Source organism: Calonectris borealis, chromosome 9 (genome assembly GCF_964195595.1).
Source record: "Calonectris borealis chromosome 9, bCalBor7.hap1.2, whole genome shotgun sequence".
NCBI classification, from domain to species: domain Eukaryota; kingdom Metazoa; phylum Chordata; class Aves; order Procellariiformes; family Procellariidae; genus Calonectris; species Calonectris borealis.
Window position 1 is genome coordinate 24363716 of NC_134320.1, and position 18355 is coordinate 24382070.

Genomic DNA, 18355 nt, shown 5'->3' on the forward strand with positions numbered 1-18355 from the left:
GTGCAGAGCCTGCCTGGCACCCTTTGCGGGCAAGGGGGCTGCCGGGTGCAGAGGGTGCCTGCACCCGCGCCCATCCCCACCGCTCCTGGGGCTCAAGAGCTCGATGGAGAGGCTCTGGCCATGGCTGCAAAAGTTTCCCACCTGCAGCTCCTGTCTCAAACAGTCACAAGCTACAGTCCTTTTCCCAGGGGAGAAGAGCATCTGATTCTGCAGATTTTAACCCGGAGCACCCCAGGCAAGCCAAGGGAAGTTTGGCCTCTGCAAGGGCTTCAGGATGGGAGCGAGGATTTGGCAAAAGGACCCGTAAGCTTCGCTCTGGCATCCCCTCCCGCTGCCTGTCCCTACCATGCTTCTACAAGCAGAAATCCCGAGCGCGTCCCACCGAAAAGCTGTTTGCAATGTGCGCTCCGCTCACGGGCCAGCTCGGGAAACCTTTCCGGCGGTGGCAAGCGCCTCTCGCAAAGGTCACCTCTCACTCACGCTTGGCTGCTCTCGTCCTCGATGCCTTAGAAGTACCCGAGAGAGATGGCACCTCGCAGGTTCTGGCTTTACATTTTCAGGGAGAAAGATGGATCCTATTTTCCTACCAGCTCTTGTACTATATACCATATCCGAGGTAGTCATCTTCGTCCTGCTTCCGCACGGTATTTAGGCATCTGCCGAACCACAGGACTCATGCCCAAGTACCCTGTCGAATCAAAGCCTGTTATTCCTTTTGCAGCCTTAATCTCTTGTTACAGAGCAGTTACCAGTACTGTCGTCATGTCCGCTCTAGTTATGCCATATAATTTGATGAGGGCTTGATCCCTTGCTCTTTGGCGTCTGTAGGAACCTCTCCGTTGGACCCGTGCATTGAGTAAAGCCCTTTGGCTGCTCTTCACCCACCCTCTTTCCCCTTCCCGGGGAAGCGCCGGGGCAGGACGGCAGCGCCACGTCCCCGGGACCGCCGGGAAGCAGCATTTGATGCCACAGCACTGTCTGGTGCAGACGGGCCGCCCCCTCGCCGTGGCAGGGGATGGGAGCCGTACCCTTCTCCTGAGCCCACCACATCCCACCTAGCGTTGGAGCGTAAGGAGAAGGTGGCCGAGCCGCAGGGGGACACACGGGTTCAGGCTCCGTTTGGGAGTTCGGGTGCTTTCCCTTGTAGCGGGCATTGGGGTCTTCAGTGGGCACAAGCAAAAGCTGCAAAGGCCAAAATGTTCAGGCATGTCCATCGCCACTGGGCACCACTGGCCCCCAGGGCGGTTTCGGACGCTGGGAAGAGGTTCAAGTGCTTGTTTTGCTGGAACGCCAAAATCCAGCCTTTCCCCCCGGGTGCCCTCAGGGAGGTTCTCACACCCCTGACCCATCAGGACGACACAGGAGAGCGGTACCACCCCGCTCCCACCACCGGTGAGAGGCACAGACCCCCCCACGCCTGACCACCCTCCACGGGGCATGCACCCCGGGGGGCCCAATGCATGATACAGACAGAGCATAAATACCTCAAACCTTCCAGACCGACTCTATAAGATCTCAGTCCCTCCCCAAATTCACTCTGCGCGGTTACGACCACTCGGTTACAAAGCCCAGCACGCCGGCATCCTCCACGCAGCAGAGAAATCACGCCCCGAACGACATGGGATGTTGTAAATCCAGCTTGTAAATGATCTTCACCTCGTTTTGTTTGGTCTTTCTGATGTATATCTTGCTTTTTTTGCAGATGGTACTTTCTGGTGTAACAATTCTCTGCAGTTCTGGTATGAAATTGGTGTATTTGTTAAAAAAAGTTTGTTCTATTAATTTTTTTTTTGTGGTTTCCAAAAGCCCATTGGTGCATTGTACAATGGGATCTTGTAGTGTGTCATGAGAAAGAAAAAAAATACGCAGATATGTTACCGAGTGATTTTTATTTTCAAATGATTGTGTTGTTGACAATTATACATATAATATATATATATATAATCAAGATACTAAGAAAAAAATCTAAATTTACCAAAATCTGTATATTTTAATAAATGCATAAAGCTTTATTGTGTGCCTTTACATTTAAAAATCAAAGAGGAACTAATGGATTTTTAAAGAAAGCCAGAGGCAACTGTGTCTTAGTATCAGTTTCCATAGTAATGTAAATATTTCAAATGAAAGACTAAACCAAAAAATAAAAAAAAAAAATTCCCGTAGAATTTTGTTAAGCCAATCAGTACCTGAAGGTCTGATATTTTTTCAATGCTAAATTGAAAGATGAACAAATCTTGCCTTAAATGCTTCAAAATTTCCTTTGTAGAAGATCCATTTCAATGGGCTGACTTTGGTATTTACTTGCACTGTTGTGAAAAAAAATGGTTATCGGTTTACACAATAAAAAAAAAAAAAAAAAAGGAAAAAAACCTCAAGCCAATGACCGCAGGTTGACTATTGCAGTGCGAAGCCCCAGGGAGCGCCGATGTCTTCCCATCTGCTCGGGGTGCTGCAGGCACCCACCTTTCCCCGGGGTAACTGGGGTGTCACGGCACTGTCACCCCACTGCACGGGCACTGGGGCTGCAGGGAGGCAGGCATCGCTCGCGGGGCCACGGCCACCTCTCCCCTTCGGGGTGCTCAGGGCCACCAGGGTCCCCCCATGGGGTCCTTGCTGTTATTCCTGTTACTTGGGGAATGGGGAGGCTGCCAGGCGCGCTCCCCGTGATGGGGAGCTATAGCTGGTCCTGGTGGAGCTGGGGAGGGCTCCACTGGGGCATCGGGGACCACCGCCTCCACGCTGGGGTGACCACCAGAGCTCACACCCACCACTCCACAGCTGATATTAGGCATGGCGTGGAGCAGTTTTTCCATTCAGGAGAATTATATTTGACTCTATTTTGGGGCTTCGGGTCAGCAAACGAGCACCAAAAGCCTTCAAGAGCCAACAGGGCCACGGCCAACCCATCCCAGGAGAACCCCACGGGGGATCAGGGCGTTTTGGGAGGGCACAAAGCAGGTATTTCAGCTTTGATCCTTTAAAAACCAGAAAAGTTTAATGTTCTTTGTGCTTCCTCCAAACACGTCCCTTCTGCGGTGCCAGCACTAATATCCTGTCCCATACTTGGCCCCATCTCCTCGCGCCCCATGGTTGCAGATGTCCGTTTTCCCCACGGCTGCTCCGGGGTTGTTTTGCTTTGTTTGGATTTTTCTTCTCTTCCCTGAAATAAAGCTTCTTCCTTCCTCTGAGCAGCTTGCCCAGAGCCTTTTAAGAGTTGCATTTGGGATCAGCCACCGGTAACCTGTGACCGTGGGCAGGGTGAGCAGAGCCCCAGCACCAACCCCTGCCGAGGGTCCCCAGCCCCACGTGCTTGAAGATGCCAAGTTGCAGCCCAACGGTGTTGCAGCAAAAAACCCATAAGCGCTGCCCGGCAGTGCTCATTCCTCGCCAGGTCATGCACCACTGCCCGGACCCCTCCAGCAACACCAACACCTTGCCAACCCCCCCCCCCTCAAGCATCTCAGCCAGGTTTTCCTGTGCTTTTCCCTCCCATTTAGCTCCAGGGCCATTTGCAGGGCAGCATTCCAGCAGCTTTCTGCTCTGAGGTCTCCCACGCCGCCGTCGGCCCCGGGGTTAACCGGCAGAGCCGGCTAAAGCCACGGGCAGCGGCGCACAATCCACAATCCCCTGGCAGCCTGCACAAGCTGGCACGTCTGTGCGCCACCCCTTCGCCCGCAGCACCCGCACATCAATGGCAGCACTTATAGCGTCTCTCCAGCGCGTACAACAACTGCCTGTGCCCGGCCTGTGAGGTAATGGGCACAAGTGTCCTGCCGCCGGCCCCGCGCCGCTGCCCGCCTCGGGTACATTGTATAGGATGGCAGCGATGCAAAGCCTGCACAACAGAGACGCGTTCAAGACTGCTCGGTCTTAAAGGCCGATGCTGGGGTTGCGTGTTGGAGCTGGAGGGTGAGGCACAGGCAGCCCGGGACATGGCCAATCCCTCCTGAAGCCTCCTTCTTCACTCCTTTTAAATGCTCCCACCTTGGCTTCCCGCATGGAGGAGGCAAGGTGTGGGAGCTGCGGCATCCTTGCCCATGGCTGTGCCACCCAACTGAAGTAGACCAGGATGAAAGGACAGTCCCTAATCCACTGAGGCTTGACTTTTCAAATTCTTCCCCATCAGCCCCAACCATTTAGTTGGTCCTCTCCTCTGCTCGCTCAATCCCCTCTCCTCCTACATGCAACACCACCTGGGCTCTCCCACGCTTGAACAGCGGCTATTCCTCTTTTCCTGCTCCTGAAGCCTGGCTTACACAAATTATTTCAACTGAGTTAATATCTCTGGGAACAGATGGGATTTTGTATCAACGTAATTAAATTGTTACAGCCTCTGGTAAGGACAGAGTTAGATCTTGATCTTACACGGTTTTAATTAAAGAGAGCGATGACCCCAGATCAGACTCTTATTGTAGTTGAGAGCACTTCCAGCAACACGACTTATCAACTTCAGCACGCCCAAGCAGCGCTGGGGGTACATCTCCACCGCCTCGGTGGGGTTCTAAATCTCCCCGATGTGAAGAGTACCACGAGCCGGTACCTCTGGTGCAAGCGCTATTGGGAACGTTGAAAGAACCAATGGTTAAGACAGCGGTAGGTACCATGCAGGAAGATGACTTATATTTTAAATATTCCCAAAAAACCCAAAAGGCCCACTTAATTCCACAGCAGAGCAGAATCGCTCATCCTGAGCTGCTGTAAAAAATCTTCAAAATCATTGGGAAACCCCTGTCATGGAAAAGCTAACTCTGGAAACACACAGGAAGGAAGGAAGGGAGAAGCCAGTGGTTGCAGGTACTCTGTTATTTATTGTACAGTATTTCACTGAGAGTACAAAGGCATCATCAGTATTCACCAGAATTGTATTGTAACAGGTACATTATACCGCGTGTTAAAATGTGCTACTTTAATGATGCAAGACAGAACACAAATTTAGAGGAAGAAGGCAAGGAGTTTAAAAAAATGTAAAAATACATTTTTAGTAACTGGTCTGTACAAAGGAAAAAAAGAAACCAAACCAGAGAATGGGGATTAGAGCCCCCAAAGTCATTTAAAACTATATAAAAAGGCACTGTTATCTACCGTGTAATTAGGACCTTTGGGTTCTGTTTCCTTCATACTGATGACTGGGGGGGTGGGGGAAATACTGTTACTAAAATGATCAAACTCATACAAAAGTATTTACAGAGAAAGGCAGAAAAAATTCCCCTGCTCTTGTTCCAAAAGAGAAACATTTGCCCGGTTGGAGAGTACAGCCTTCCTCCCCGCCCTCTCGCCCAAACCCTGCCAAAGCGGCGACCTTGAACAGGGGAACGCAGATAGTGACACGGTGGGAGAAGCTGCCAGAGTCCTTCTAACAACGGGAAAGTGTCTTTCTCATTTCTGTTTTATTGCTTTAAACTCTCCTATAATCAGGGGAGCTAGAAAATAAAAGAAAAACCCTAAAACCCACATGACAACCCCAAACCATCTGAGTCATCCTGGCTGCAAGAAGATGGGGCAGGTGGTCTGGACAAAACGGGGAGGACCAAGAGGTAGGGCTGGCTGGAGCTTTCTTTCTAGAGAAGGGGGGGAACAGATGGGGAGAATAACGCTTCAAACTACCAGACATTTGTGCTGCTTTTCTAAATCTTCCCCTGGGAGCCCGACAGCAGTGTGTGTCAGTAGAAGCAAACCCAGGGCACACAAACCCACCAGCCAAAGCATCCGACGGCAGCCGTGGGACATCCCCAGGACGCTTACACGTGAGCGCTCTTCGCGTGGGTAGGGGAGCTGGATCCCGAGGCGTAGTAGAAACGGTTTTCACCGAACGTCTGGGCATCTCCCGAGCAGCAGACGATGACGCAGCCGCCGAAGAGGCAGAGGGCAGAGCCGATCCAGCCCGTGTAGAGGGAGTAGCCGAAGCTCATAATGGTGGTCTCGCGGTGGGCGCAGACGGGAAACCAGATCGTCGCAACAACGCCGCACATGGCTGGGGAGAGATGGAAAGGAAAGGTAACTCCAGCGTGTAACCCCACCACGGGGACACAAAGCACACCGAGGGGCAGGGAAGGCTCTGCAGGGCAGGGGACAGAGAGGAAGGCCATCCCTCCTCCCTTGCAGTCCCACGGTGGGGCCCAGGAGCATCAGCATCAGGGCTTGGTCCAAGAGATCTCCGAGCAGGAGGCAGCGTGGGAGCCTCGCGGGAAGAGAGATGAAGAGAGAACAGCCATCTCTCTCAGGCACCAGCAAAAAGAACAAACAACTGCTGCTTGACACAATCTGATATATTTATTACAAGGGAAACAGATTTGTTCCCTAGAAATATCTTTAAGGGGGAAGAATGAAAGTCATCCCTGAAACTGATGCTCTGGAGAGCTGCAGAATTGGGAATAGATTAGATATGAAGCAAGACCACGAAAGCCATCGGTGAGTAAAATCGATGGCCCAGAGTCAACTGCTTTATATCACTATTTCTGCATGAACTCACGTGCTGTGTCCTCAGCCCGTGTCAATAAGCACCTTGCAGTTGCTCTACTGAACGGTCACATAAACATTAATGAAATATCCCAGCGCTTAGCAAGACAGAGCAGGGTTTATAAAATACAAGCAGAAAATGGGCAGGGACAAAATAAGCAGCAGTACAGCATTGCAGGGTTTTTTTTATGGAGAAGGAAATGTCTCACAACTCTGGAAAGCTGATTCCACTTTCCTATGGAAAATTTCTCTATATCAAGTGATGGGGACAAACCCAGCAAGGCTCTCCAGAAACCTATTGAATTGAATAGAAACGGGACCTCATCTGAAGGGAAAACAGTATTTTACCTAGAGTCTCCAGTGGGTCAAAAAATGACTGAGGACTTCAAATTTTGCTTGAAATTCCATGAGTTTTTTCCACGAGAAGCAGGAAGGCTGCCACAGTGGTGCTGCAAGGACTGCTAGGCAGGTGACATGTGAAGTAGATACCCTCAGGACAGTGAAGCGGGTTCAAATTCAGCACTTTGCAGGCAGCCAGGCTAGAGATCGCGGTGTTTTCAGTGCGCAGCACACACGCATGGTTTGCTCAAAGCACACACGCGTGGTTTGCTCAAAGCACACACGCATGGTTTGCTCCAAGCAGGGAGAAAACACGTGCCCTGCATTCTCCTTGTGCCACACAAGGACACAGTCCCTACCCTCACTAAGGGTCCTACCTCCATCCTGCAAAGTCCCCACACGCACCGAGGGCAACAGGAGTTGATGGTGTTAATCAGCTCACAGGAGCAGGTCCTAAAACAATACTCCTTTGTGGCCCGTACATCTGAGAAGGATTAATCTGTCAATATTTACTTGCCTCCAGGACAAGCTGTGCAGAACTCCATCCTTGTGGCTATCAGAGGATCAGAGCAAAACAATAACAGGACCGTGGCAGTGTTACAGATTTCCACCGGCCGCTTTAAAAGGTATCTGGAGGCAGTGTCAAAAAGTTAAGGTTGCAAGAGGGAAGAAAAAGGGGGTGAGATTAAAAATAAAATTGTTTAGTTAAAGTGGAGAACAAACCATAGCTCCGGGCCGGTACAGAAGAAAACACATCCCCAATAACCGCAGTTATTGTGAGAGAAAATATTTTCTTATGGAAAAGAGAAGAACATTTGAAGGATGCTAATAAAGCCAGTAATAATTTTGGACCTCCTCAAAGCAAGGACCCTGCGGCTTTGGAAGGAATTTTTGGAGAAGGCAGAGAGCGGAGAACAGCATTTCTCCTGCGTGTGGATCAGTCCTGCAAACAGCTCATGAGCCTCTAATGCTTTAAAACAAAAATGTATCAGTTGGGAATCCACAAAGCATTCTAATGGGCTCTGGAAAAAAAGCTTCTTTGTTGTCCGAAAAAACACAATCATCTTTTCTTTTCCTGTCAACAGTAAATATATATATATATATTTATGTCCATAGACTATAAGAGCCTTATCTATCCCGACCCTCCCCCACAACACAGGACCGAAGAAAACGCTTGCACTGGGGTGAGAAGAGCTCTCAGGGATGCTAATACAATGGCACCTCTTGTGCATGTGGCTCAGCCACATGTAAAACCACCTTATTTTAATGCTGACAATACTAGAAAGCTGTGAAACACAAGCCGAGGACTTTGCATGGGTTGGTTTGACCTCTCTGTCTTCGGAGGCTACCAGCTGCCGTCAGTCACCAGTGACCCCGTTGCTCAGCAAGAGGAACGCCCCGAAACAGGACTGGATTTCATCGCTCCGCATAGATTAGATTGGGTTGTAAATCCTCCGAGAAGATGCGAAAAGGACGGTCTGCAATTGCAATATTTCTTGGTGAACTCAAATTTTGGTCTAGCTGTATCACAGAGAAAGAGTGAAAAAAAGTTGATTTGCCAAGAAACCCAAAGGGACTGGAAAAGGCATTTTAGGGCAAGTTTCAAGTACTAAAATAGCTGCCTACAAGGACAAACTCTTTGAATAGAAATTATTATCCCTTTTCTTTCGTGCTGATGCTGAGACACCCTTTGCCTCTCCCTAAATACGAATGTCTTCAGATAGCAGAGCTGCTGTAGTCAATATAGTCCGGCAGAAAAGTAGAAGAAAGACTGCAGACAGAAGGAATATTTTCTATCAGACCAACTATATTAGCTGGAAAAACAGGCACGTTTGGGGGCACAGACGTACTGGAAAGCTTGCCTGCTTTTTGCAGCTAGAGTAGGCAGTCCTGTAAAAGCCACTGCCTCTACCTGCAGAAGTCATCTCAGTCATAGATGGCATGGTTGTCCTTGCTCCAACAGATCACTGTGAATCCACAGGGACACATCCCAGGCTCCCAGCGTTTCTAAATCCTTTTGGACTATGGACTTGCAGTGGCTCAATCCGTTGAGCTGAAACTCTTAATATTCTACATCACAGGCATATTTTAATCAGATGGAAGTACACAGAGACGAGAAGCACAGAAGGTGCTTGGGGAGGTGGGGGAGATAGAGCAGGATTCCTCTAACTCAAGGGACGGTGACTCCCTGCCAAATTCCTTAACAGTAAGTTAAAGGCTTTCTGAAGAAGAAAGAATACTTCTCTTTCACAGCTAAATTTAATCGTTCTGAGCTGCTGACAAAGTCACACAGATTTCTCTTTCGAAGCATTTGGTTGAAATAATAGATATCTATGATTTTTCTTTCTATGTTCAAGGCAATCTTTTTATCTTGATGTCTATGGTTTTACAAGTAGATCTCATGCAGTGTCCAGAAAAACTTATTAATATCCTTTATTTAGTATACAATAGCTAATACGGTCATTTTGCAGTAGTAATTGCCAATAACTAATGTATTTTTCATCTGTGTTTTCCAGTGTCTCGAGTCCCTCACCTCCATTAGGAAAATGCCCGCTTGGTTACCAGCACGGGGTCCCCCGAATTAGTATCAACAACACAGGATGGGCCAGGGTTTTTCCATCAACACGAGCGTATGAAATGTTTTCAAACTGGCTGAGAGCAAACCTCTGCTGATGGTTGTTTTCGGCAATAAATCAATTCTCTCGGGCAGATAGGATCAAGCAAAGACGTAAATACATCAGCAGGCAGGATAGGAGGGTGTGCACACAGGTTGCACTCTGCGGCCTGCTATTATCAGCGGACAGAAAAATCAATGGAATATCTGAGCCCATTGTTTTCTTGGCAAGTTTTCAACTTTTTTTTGTTTGGTTTCCCCCCTCTCCCCCCCCACTGTTTCAACCCCTGTTTTCCTTTTTAATAAATTGCAGTGACAAACTGCCGTCCCTTCCCCGAGCAACAAGTGAAGTTTGCCATGGGGCCAGCTCCCCTGGTCACATCTCCACTCTCTACTTCTGCTATGTTAGTGAACATTTTGGGGTTTGTTTTCTGTTAACCAGAGCTCTGGGAGTTGGTCTCCATTTAGAGGAAAAGGCTGGAATCCATGCGGTTGGGGAAAACCATGAACGAGGGTTCAGTGGCCAGAGGGTAAATAAGAACAGTCCAGGGCATATTACTTCTAGAATATAATTAATTTTAAGTCAGTATTATGACTTTCAAGGCCTGATTCATGCTTATTAAATGCTCTGGAATGGTAACACCTCATTTTGCAAATAACAGATCATTAATCAGCTTAAATAATGTCAAAGTCCCAAGCTCTGTACATTATTCTTCTTCCAAAGGGACTGTCTTGCTGATCAGCCTGCAAGAGTTTGGGGTTTGTATGTGGGCTGGTTTGGTTTTTTTTTTGAAAAAAAATTTAAGAGCAAAAGGTGCTTATTTTTTCTTCGTTTGTGATCTGACAAAAAGACCGTTATTGTAATTGTGACTAAAACATTGTGACCAGGCTGCTGTTTCCAGCCCAGATCATTCAGGACATCAGTGACATGAGCAAACCGCTTCACCTGCAGATGCTTCAAAACTCACAGGGGTAAAAATCAGTAAGAAGTCCAAATCTGACCCAAAGAGCATTTGTCTGCCAATGTCTGTGTAAATACACAGTTCCTTTCCTCACAGCATTTACTTAGTGGGAAAATCATGTTCTGAGGCAGAGAGGAGCCTGGCTTATGGAGCACCTCAACCCATCTTCTCCATCTCTTACCTCTATTCTCCTCCCTGGTGTTACACCACAGCAAGACCAGGATAGGAGAGTGGCACACTAGACCCCAAACCCCTGGTGCAACACTGCACGAGATGGGATTTCACTTGTTCTAACGCAGCCTTACCCAGTACTGCCACTGCAATTTGTTTGCCGGTCCTGTAATTCTGTTGCCCCTCGGCAAAGGAGATTTCAGGGCAATACTCTCGCCTCCACGTCTGCAACCATGCAAACGCGGCGGATCTACAGCATGGTTCTCCTCGACCGGAATCAAAAAATCGCGTTTGCCACAAAGTGCAGCTCTGCTAGACCTCCCCCATCCCGGGCAGGGGAAATCCAGCAGAGCAGACTCCTCCGGCACTAAAATGTAAAAAACACTTTTTCTTTCACTTTGCCAAGCCCAAATACGTGACTCAAGGTTTCGGGACAGGGATGAAGGCCACATTCCGACAGCTCTCTAACGTGGCTGTTCATGATCGGGATGTCCTAAACAGGTCCTGTCAAGCTGATTTTAGGACTTTCAGCTGTGGCAATATGCCCTTAAACCCCACAGACATTGAAAGGGCCCCTTGGTCTCAGTCCCTCAGATTTCGGATGTACCGACTGGTACTATCTGCTTCTCACCAAGGCACCGGAGGAGAGACCGCTTGCAAGGAAGGAGCGTCCAGAGGACAGCCCCTCCGAGCATGCAGCTATATCCAGTGCCCACTTGAAAAAAAAATAAGGAGAAGAAGAAGAAAGAAGACGGGCATGATGTCAGCGCGGGCTGCCAGCGACCAGCAGAGCCACACAAAGAGGCCACTTTCCCTCACCCCTCCTCCTCTGCGCACAGACGGGTAAAAACAAGGCACCGCAGCCTGTTGCTGAGATGACGAGGCTTCAAGAACATGCAGGTGTTGCGTTGGGGACAATGAGCTCCACAGTCTGCGCCGCTCAAAACAATCTCCTCTGCAGGCACTGAGGACAGGGAGAAATTCCCAGGGGAACTTGGAGGCCAAGGGCAAGGCTGGCCAGAGGGGGTTGGGAGGCACAGGGGGACATGCCATCCCTCTTCCCAGGTCCATGCCACCTCCTTGCTCCCTCCCCTGCTGTCCCTGCACCCCCCCAGCAACGGGCATCCCTTCCCACACGCCTCAACTTACTTTGACCCGGCTGCATCTGCGATGCCCAGGGAAAATTCAGAGGCTATCCTTTCCCTGTAAGCACCTTGGGAGTTTAGACCCTTTTCCAAAAATAGCATCGCTTCCACAGCGAACCAGCAAAACCAGTGCCCGCAGGCAGCTGCCTGTGTGCGACGGCTGTCGCCCTCCCGCAGGCACAGGCGGTGGCCGTGCCCGGGGACTCCGCAAGACAATGCACAGTAGGGTTTCACAGCCCTCCCCTCCTCCCTCTGCTTCCCTCCCTGCCTCCTGTCTTTGTCCTCCCACTCCTGTTCGTGCCTTTTGTTCGCCCCACAGACTGCAGCGATGCTGGAGAGCTTCAGGGTCAGCCCGGCCTGGACAACCATGCTTTCAGGTGAACACGCTCAACCAGTCCTGGCCAGAAGAAGACCTCCAGCTCCGCACACACGCAGGGCCGGCGGGCGCCTTACCCAGGAGGATGATGAGGATCCCTCCCAGCTGGGACCGCCGGTACTTGGCAGCTCCAGGCTCGTGGCCCATCCGGATGCAGGGCAAGACCGTTATCAGCAAGAAGATAGCGGGAAGACCCAGGACGGAGGCGGCGATCATCAGTGCCCGACATGCTTGGACATACCCTGTTGGCAAGGCAAGGAAAGAGGATTTTGATTATTTGGCCACAAGAGAAGGAGACCTTTGGACAAAGGCTCCTGTTTGATTAGCTCCCAAGACTTGTACGGGAGACAGGGTCAATCCTTTGTGTAAACGATTAAATCTTCACCAGGTATATGACAGTGAGACTGCAGTACAGTGGGTGGTGCATGAACACGGGACGTGCAAACTCAAAATTTTCCAACGAACAAGTAGCACTGCCTGGAAAACACAAGCTCTTCCCAGCAAGACACTGAGAAATCACAGAGCTGGGAAATATGGGAAGGGAAAGGAAGAGAAACAGCTAGGAAGGAGTTTTCCTATATCTTCACAAAGACAGCCTTGGTTAGGTAATAAGAATTTAAAGTCTTAAAGAACAGGTTGCTGTGGGCCATAGTCACCCAGAGGAGGGCTGAATAGTTGAAGACCCACCACTGAAACATGCAGGTCCATGAGATACTATCACCAGCTGCCCTGAGGAGCTGAGGACTGTTGACGCGGGAGCAGGAGGGACGCTCACCAACCACAGCCACGTCCCGATGCTGCACCTCAGGAGTCCAGCCTGCTAGCGGGGTTTCGGAGGAGTCCCATGGCTCGAGCTGACCGCTGGCACTTCCTTAGGGAGAAGAAATGACTGCACCTTGCAGAGTTGCTTGAGTTGCCATAACCAAGGGCCACGTTATTCCTCTGGGTCCCTATGGACATCATGGGATTCCCTGGCATTTCACCAGTTACCACCCCTCTCCTGCCTGCCCCTGCGCAGCAGCAGCCTAGCAGAAGGCAGCGAGGAACAACAGGGGACGGGGGCTGTGGGCGTGCTGGGCAGGGACCTGCTATTTCTACCACTCTGTGAGGGACTTGGTATAATAATGTATCGATCTTTTTATATTTATATATTTTTATGTATATATAATTTATTTAGTATATAATTTATATATATAAAATTGATATATAAAATGTAAAACTTGTATATAATTAAATAAAAACAGGTCAGTACTTGCACGCAAAAGAAGAAGAATCAGTGTCAGATTTGCTCCAGTGCCTAGTGAGTCTCCACCAGCTCTTGGGACAGTCTCAGCAGAGCGAGTATGCTGGCTGTCTTTCCCCTCTTATTAACAAAATGAAGCTGCCACATGCAGACATGGAGTTTCGTGATGCCTCAAACATTATCAGCAAAAAGGGGCCTCAAGTAAGTCCCGCTGACATACAGATAAGACACCAGGAATGAGGATTTTACTGTTCCTGGAAATGCAGGCTCTGTGTATATTGAATATTTGCTTGGTTTTTCAAGAGGAAACTTAACAAAAAGAGTTACCTTCGGGGCAGAAAACGAGACTCTAAACAAAGGAGCTGGCAATGCCCAGTGTGGTTTCTGTGCAATCAATCCCGATTAAACAAGCATACAAACATATTCGTTTAAGGGCTTGACTCAGTCAATGAAAGACTCTAAACGCATTTCAGCTTTTGGGCACACGAGGAAAAATGTCTCTCCCATGGAAAGCTGTGGGTATCAAATGGGTTACAAGCAGAAGCATCTTGTTTTGTGATTTGTTTCTGCTGGAGAGAAACATTGCTTTCTGCTGCTGAAAGACCTATTTACCTATTCATTAAATTTCATTCGATAATGTTTCTTCGGGGCAAGCCTTTTCTCTGTTTTCTGTGCTGGATCATATTGAACAACAGTAGCAATAAGGAAGGTAAACCTACTAAAATAAAAGTATACATACATAGAGAAAGGGAGAATAGGAGCTAGTCTGAGAGATTCAATATTGCTAAGCACTGTGTGATCCAGACAAGGCTCTGTTACAGAGCGAAATTCAGGAATAATCTTTCTAACCTCTTGTGAAATTATTTTCACAACAGTTCAAAGAAATAAATAAGGAAACATGAAAGAAAACTACAAGGAACGGTTATTTCCACCATGTCAGCTTTGGAAGAGGCATCTCTAAAATGCTAGAGAAGGTGCAATCTAAAACATAGCAGAATGAAGAAGCGCTTCAGAGTTAAGAGTGATGGAAATAGGTAAGATCATTAACTAAACTTACAGGGACAAGACCACACAAGACTTTGACAGGTTTAATTAGCTCAAAAGATGTATTAATACTGATGAAGCACCTTGCTTAATTTTTGCTTTGCAGTAAACTAGATGAAAATTACTATCTAATTAGAAAATATCAAGACAAATCAAATGCAGTTACACGTTTGCTGTGTAAAAGTTCTGTCTCGCCTTAAAACATGTAGGAAGCACAAGACCATCAAGACTAATGACAATCTTCCAAAAGATTAAAAGCCATAGCAGCATTAATAATAGATGCTGAAAGATTCATTATACTCAAAATCATTTTAAGGCATAGAACCTTAACATTTGTAATAGTTCATCATCGTCTCAAACTCAAAATACTCTATTATATCTCAAAGTACGCTATTACACCTCAAGATGCTATATATGTTTTGCAATGCAATCTAGATACGAGATGTGAAAGGAAGAGCAAGCATTTACTAAGAGCAATGATTAAACATTAACCGGACTTTAATTGCCACAGATAACACAGGATACCTGGGTATGATTAAAAGCAGGTATAATTTAATGAGCGTCACGTTAAGAACTTTCATACACATTCTTTAGCGTATTTAACGGGCCATCTCCTGCGCTGATGAAGTTGAAGGAGCTTTGCCATCAGTTCCTCCGGCAGCAGGACCTGCGCTGCTCAGAGCAAGGCTTCACTCCTCACCTCCGGGTGGGAAGGGGGAGGACGGGCACACGTACCTGGCAGTATGAGGATGTCCACGAGGGGCTTGCAGTGATAGAGACCTGTTGCCATGACACAGTCTGCCCACAACCCCTTGGATCCCAGCTCATCCATTTTCCTGCAGGTAGTAATGGTGTAGCCGCAAGTCACCACCCAGTCGTTAGTGGCCGTTGCCACAACCACCCCGATCCACCCTATAAAACTGCAGACAAATCCGGCCAGGTGCAGGCAGGTGGCCACCATGTCGATCGCTTAGTGGGGCAAGCCGGACAGGAGAGCGCCCGCAGGGGTTCAGCAAAGCCGGCCGGCGAGCTCCCGGCTGCTGGCACCTCCTGCGAGCTGCGAGCGGGAGGGACGGGGGTTTGGTAGGACGAGGTCCCCGATGAGGCACTGCGGCAGGCGCTCGGCTGCCTCTGCCCAGCTCCCTCCCTGGGAGGGGTTAGAGCTGCCTCCAGCCCCATAACGCATGGGAGGAGCGAGCGGGGAGCCCCAACTTCTGCCAGTTCATCAAGAGAGTCGGGGGGGAAGGAGGGTGTGGGGAGGAGGAGATGCAGAATTACACCCACCCGTGCTTGAAAAGCAAACCGGACTGCTTTATTCAAATGCAAACAGCCTGACTATTCAAAATTCAGCATCAAGGGAGAAAAATTAAGGCAGTGTTTTCGAGCTGAAGACAAAGGATCACACTGGTACCTCTTCATGGAAAGACAGGGCAAGAAACGTGGTGGACAGAGTTACTCGAGGTGGAATTGATCTTCTCATCAAAGCCATCAGCACAGCTGCAGTAAAAGGACAAAATCAGTCTTGGGTCTTTCCTGATGTTTTCAGTAACTGCAAAAACATGAGAGACCCATCACTGCATTCTCTGCTTGTGCCTGGGTTTTCAGAAGTATTAACTGACACTCACGGAGTCTTAAATATGTGTTTAATAGCACCTTATTTCCACCTGTGAATGCTAAAATTAAAATGAGCAGCTTTTTACTCAGACTTATTAGAGGTGTAAATTTTAGTCTACTTGATAGAACAAGGAACAGCCCACTTCAAAATGTCAAAAGAAGAAAAACTTCACAGCCCATTCCGCATTAGGAGAAATAGGCAGGCAGGATATTTTCCTAACTTTACTTTGTATTTTCACAAACACATATATATGTTATCAGGTGCTAACACATCCTTAATGAAATTTCATCATCGTGCGTCCTCCAGTGCTGCTAATTTTGCGACGGGAAGGTTTGGATCTACGCAGATAAAACATGCCTGGAGAGACCACTAGCGGAGAGCTGTCCGCATTGCATGGGGGAAGGGAAAAATTGGACAAGAAAATGACAGAACAATGAATTTGATTCATTCCTAGAGCTGTTAGTGAAAAAGAAATGTTGGAAGCTACACTCCAAGATGAAGGTGCCGGGAATGAAATATATCCTGCTTTTCATCCCACAGTATGTTTTCCTATTCTTTAGCAAATAAAGTGAAAAACATGAAGACGACCATCCTAAGCTTCATTTGTTCCTTCAAAATTCAAGGACACAAAGCCACAGTTTTGTTTTGTCAAAGCTTCATCTGAACACTGGAGGTACTACATAAATAGCTGCAAATTATGTTTGAAGAGGAGCTTTTATAATAAATAGAAACTTAATAGTTGTTTTCACATTTGTTTTATATTGTTGGTTACTCCTTGGTTCTTTTCTATACCTGTTTTACGGTATTTTTGTGAAGCCGTGCTGCCAGCTGGCCTTCCATGGACTTTCCCGGTGTGATTCCACCTTTCTACGTAGCTTATTTTTCTACTGCACCCACTTCACATGGAGCATGCTGTTACCTATATCCAACACCATTTTCATGTTTTCTAGGTTCGATTCTAGATGGATTTAATCTTTCCCCAAACAATATTCCTGCCTATTTATTATTCAGGAGATAAACTTGTCACCTCTCGAGTGAAACTAGTGTTGTTCCACTTCTTGGACCACGCAATCGCGTTGGACAGATCACGCGTCACCTCCTGGGTTTGGAAGGAGACGAGCCGACAAATGAACACGTTCCTGCCTCTCCCCTTCACTGACAGAGTTTGCGTTTTTTCAGTCTAGTATTTCATCCATCTAACTTTAAATCATTCTTTAAATTAAACATCTGATCTGTTTGTGTCAAATATAAATGCACATGGCTTAATACTGCTTTTTGATTAATACTAGGCATAAGGATACTTAACCACTTTGGGATGACTGATCCCAACCTCTGTCGTACTGTCACCACACAGTCCTTTGGAGTTTAAAAACCATGCATATTCTTTAAATCACGCTAATACTTAGATCTCTAATATACGTCAAAGTATTTCATTTTTCTTCAAAATACTTGCAACATCTTGATATCCCATTTCATCCCAAAGCTGAGATTAGAAGCATTTTACATGGTGATAGTGCAGGCGCATCCTAATGCACAAAAATAAAAGACTTTTTAAAATGCTGCGAGATATGGATTCGCAGGCTGTGGACACATCCTACTGTAATTCAGTCTCCTACAGTTACGGTTTCCTTAACCACAAAAGCTTCTTACCCTGTCATGTCTTCCTTCACAAATGTATTTGTCAAAGAGTATGCAGCACCTCAACAGGCAAGACGTAAATTTTACACTTCAGTAACTAGTACTATTCAACAGTACTCAATCTGGTGCCCAGAGGGCACAGTTTGAGTTATTTCATTAATGTCGACAGAGACAGGAAACATCTACTATTTTGTCAGTGTTATAAATAACACCACCAATATTTCAGTGAATATAAGTTAGTATGCTACAAGTGAACAATGATTCGCAAGATCAATAAGAAACAAAGAAGGATGACCTCCCAGCTATATGCTAAATAAACTGATACACTTAGGGCAATATTCTTAAAATTTGCCATTTTTAAAACCAGTGCTACACATGCATTTATTTCAGCAACAGTGTGAACACCTTAAAAATCAATCTTTTTACCCTGTCATTCAAGCAGTTTTTCCTTGATCAGCATTGTTTTCTCTGACAAATGACATGCATTGCAATTAGTCATAGTTACACAAGCTATCAACACCCTATGACTTTTTCTCGTACAAATGACTCACCTTGAACTTTTTTCTTTGCAGGGTTTTCAGCTCGATAGCTTCTCCCTCACTTGGAAATACAGCAGTATAAAAATATAACATGGGATGCAGAAATAAACAGGGTTAACTCTTTAGGTGGTACAGCTAGGTGTCCATCTTCTTCCATACTAAAAGCTGAGCTCGTCAAAATATTACCGATTTCATCTTCAGCCTGGTTAATAC

At 47.3% G+C, this 18355-nt stretch overlaps 1 protein-coding gene across 2 annotated transcripts; it reads right to left on the minus strand.

Annotated features, from left to right (window-relative positions):
* Positions 1–4788: 4788 nt before the first annotated feature.
* On the minus strand, positions 4789–18355 carry CLDN11 (claudin 11). 2 transcript variants are annotated; one of them, XM_075157663.1, is made up of 3 exons: positions 18155–18355; positions 12141–12305; positions 4789–5971 (listed from the first exon to the last, which is right to left on the minus strand). In XM_075157663.1, exons 2-3 carry the CDS (start codon positions 12277–12279, stop codon positions 5739–5741), a joined length of 372 nt encoding a protein of 123 aa, XP_075013764.1. In that variant the 5' UTR covers positions 12280–12305; positions 18155–18355; the 3' UTR covers positions 4789–5738. The 2 variants fall into 2 exon arrangements, with proteins under 2 accessions (XP_075013764.1, XP_075013763.1); XM_075157662.1 differs by lacking the exon at positions 18155–18355 and adding an exon at positions 15086–15656.

What these genes read in the sequence shown, in the direction of transcription:
- CLDN11 (XM_075157662.1), bottom strand. Translation starts at nt 15,311, where the DNA reads ATGGTGGCCACCTGCCTGCACCTGGCCGGATTTGTCTGCAGTTTTATA. An exon ending in GGACATCCTCATACTGCCAG is followed by an intron (nt 12,306 to 15,085) that starts GTACGTGTGCCC and finishes CCTTGCCAACAG; the next exon opens with GGTATGTCCAAGCATGTCGG. An exon ending in GATCCTCATCATCCTCCTGG is followed by an intron (nt 5,972 to 12,140) that starts GTAAGGCGCCCG and finishes ATCTCTCCCCAG; the next exon opens with CCATGTGCGGCGTTGTTGCG.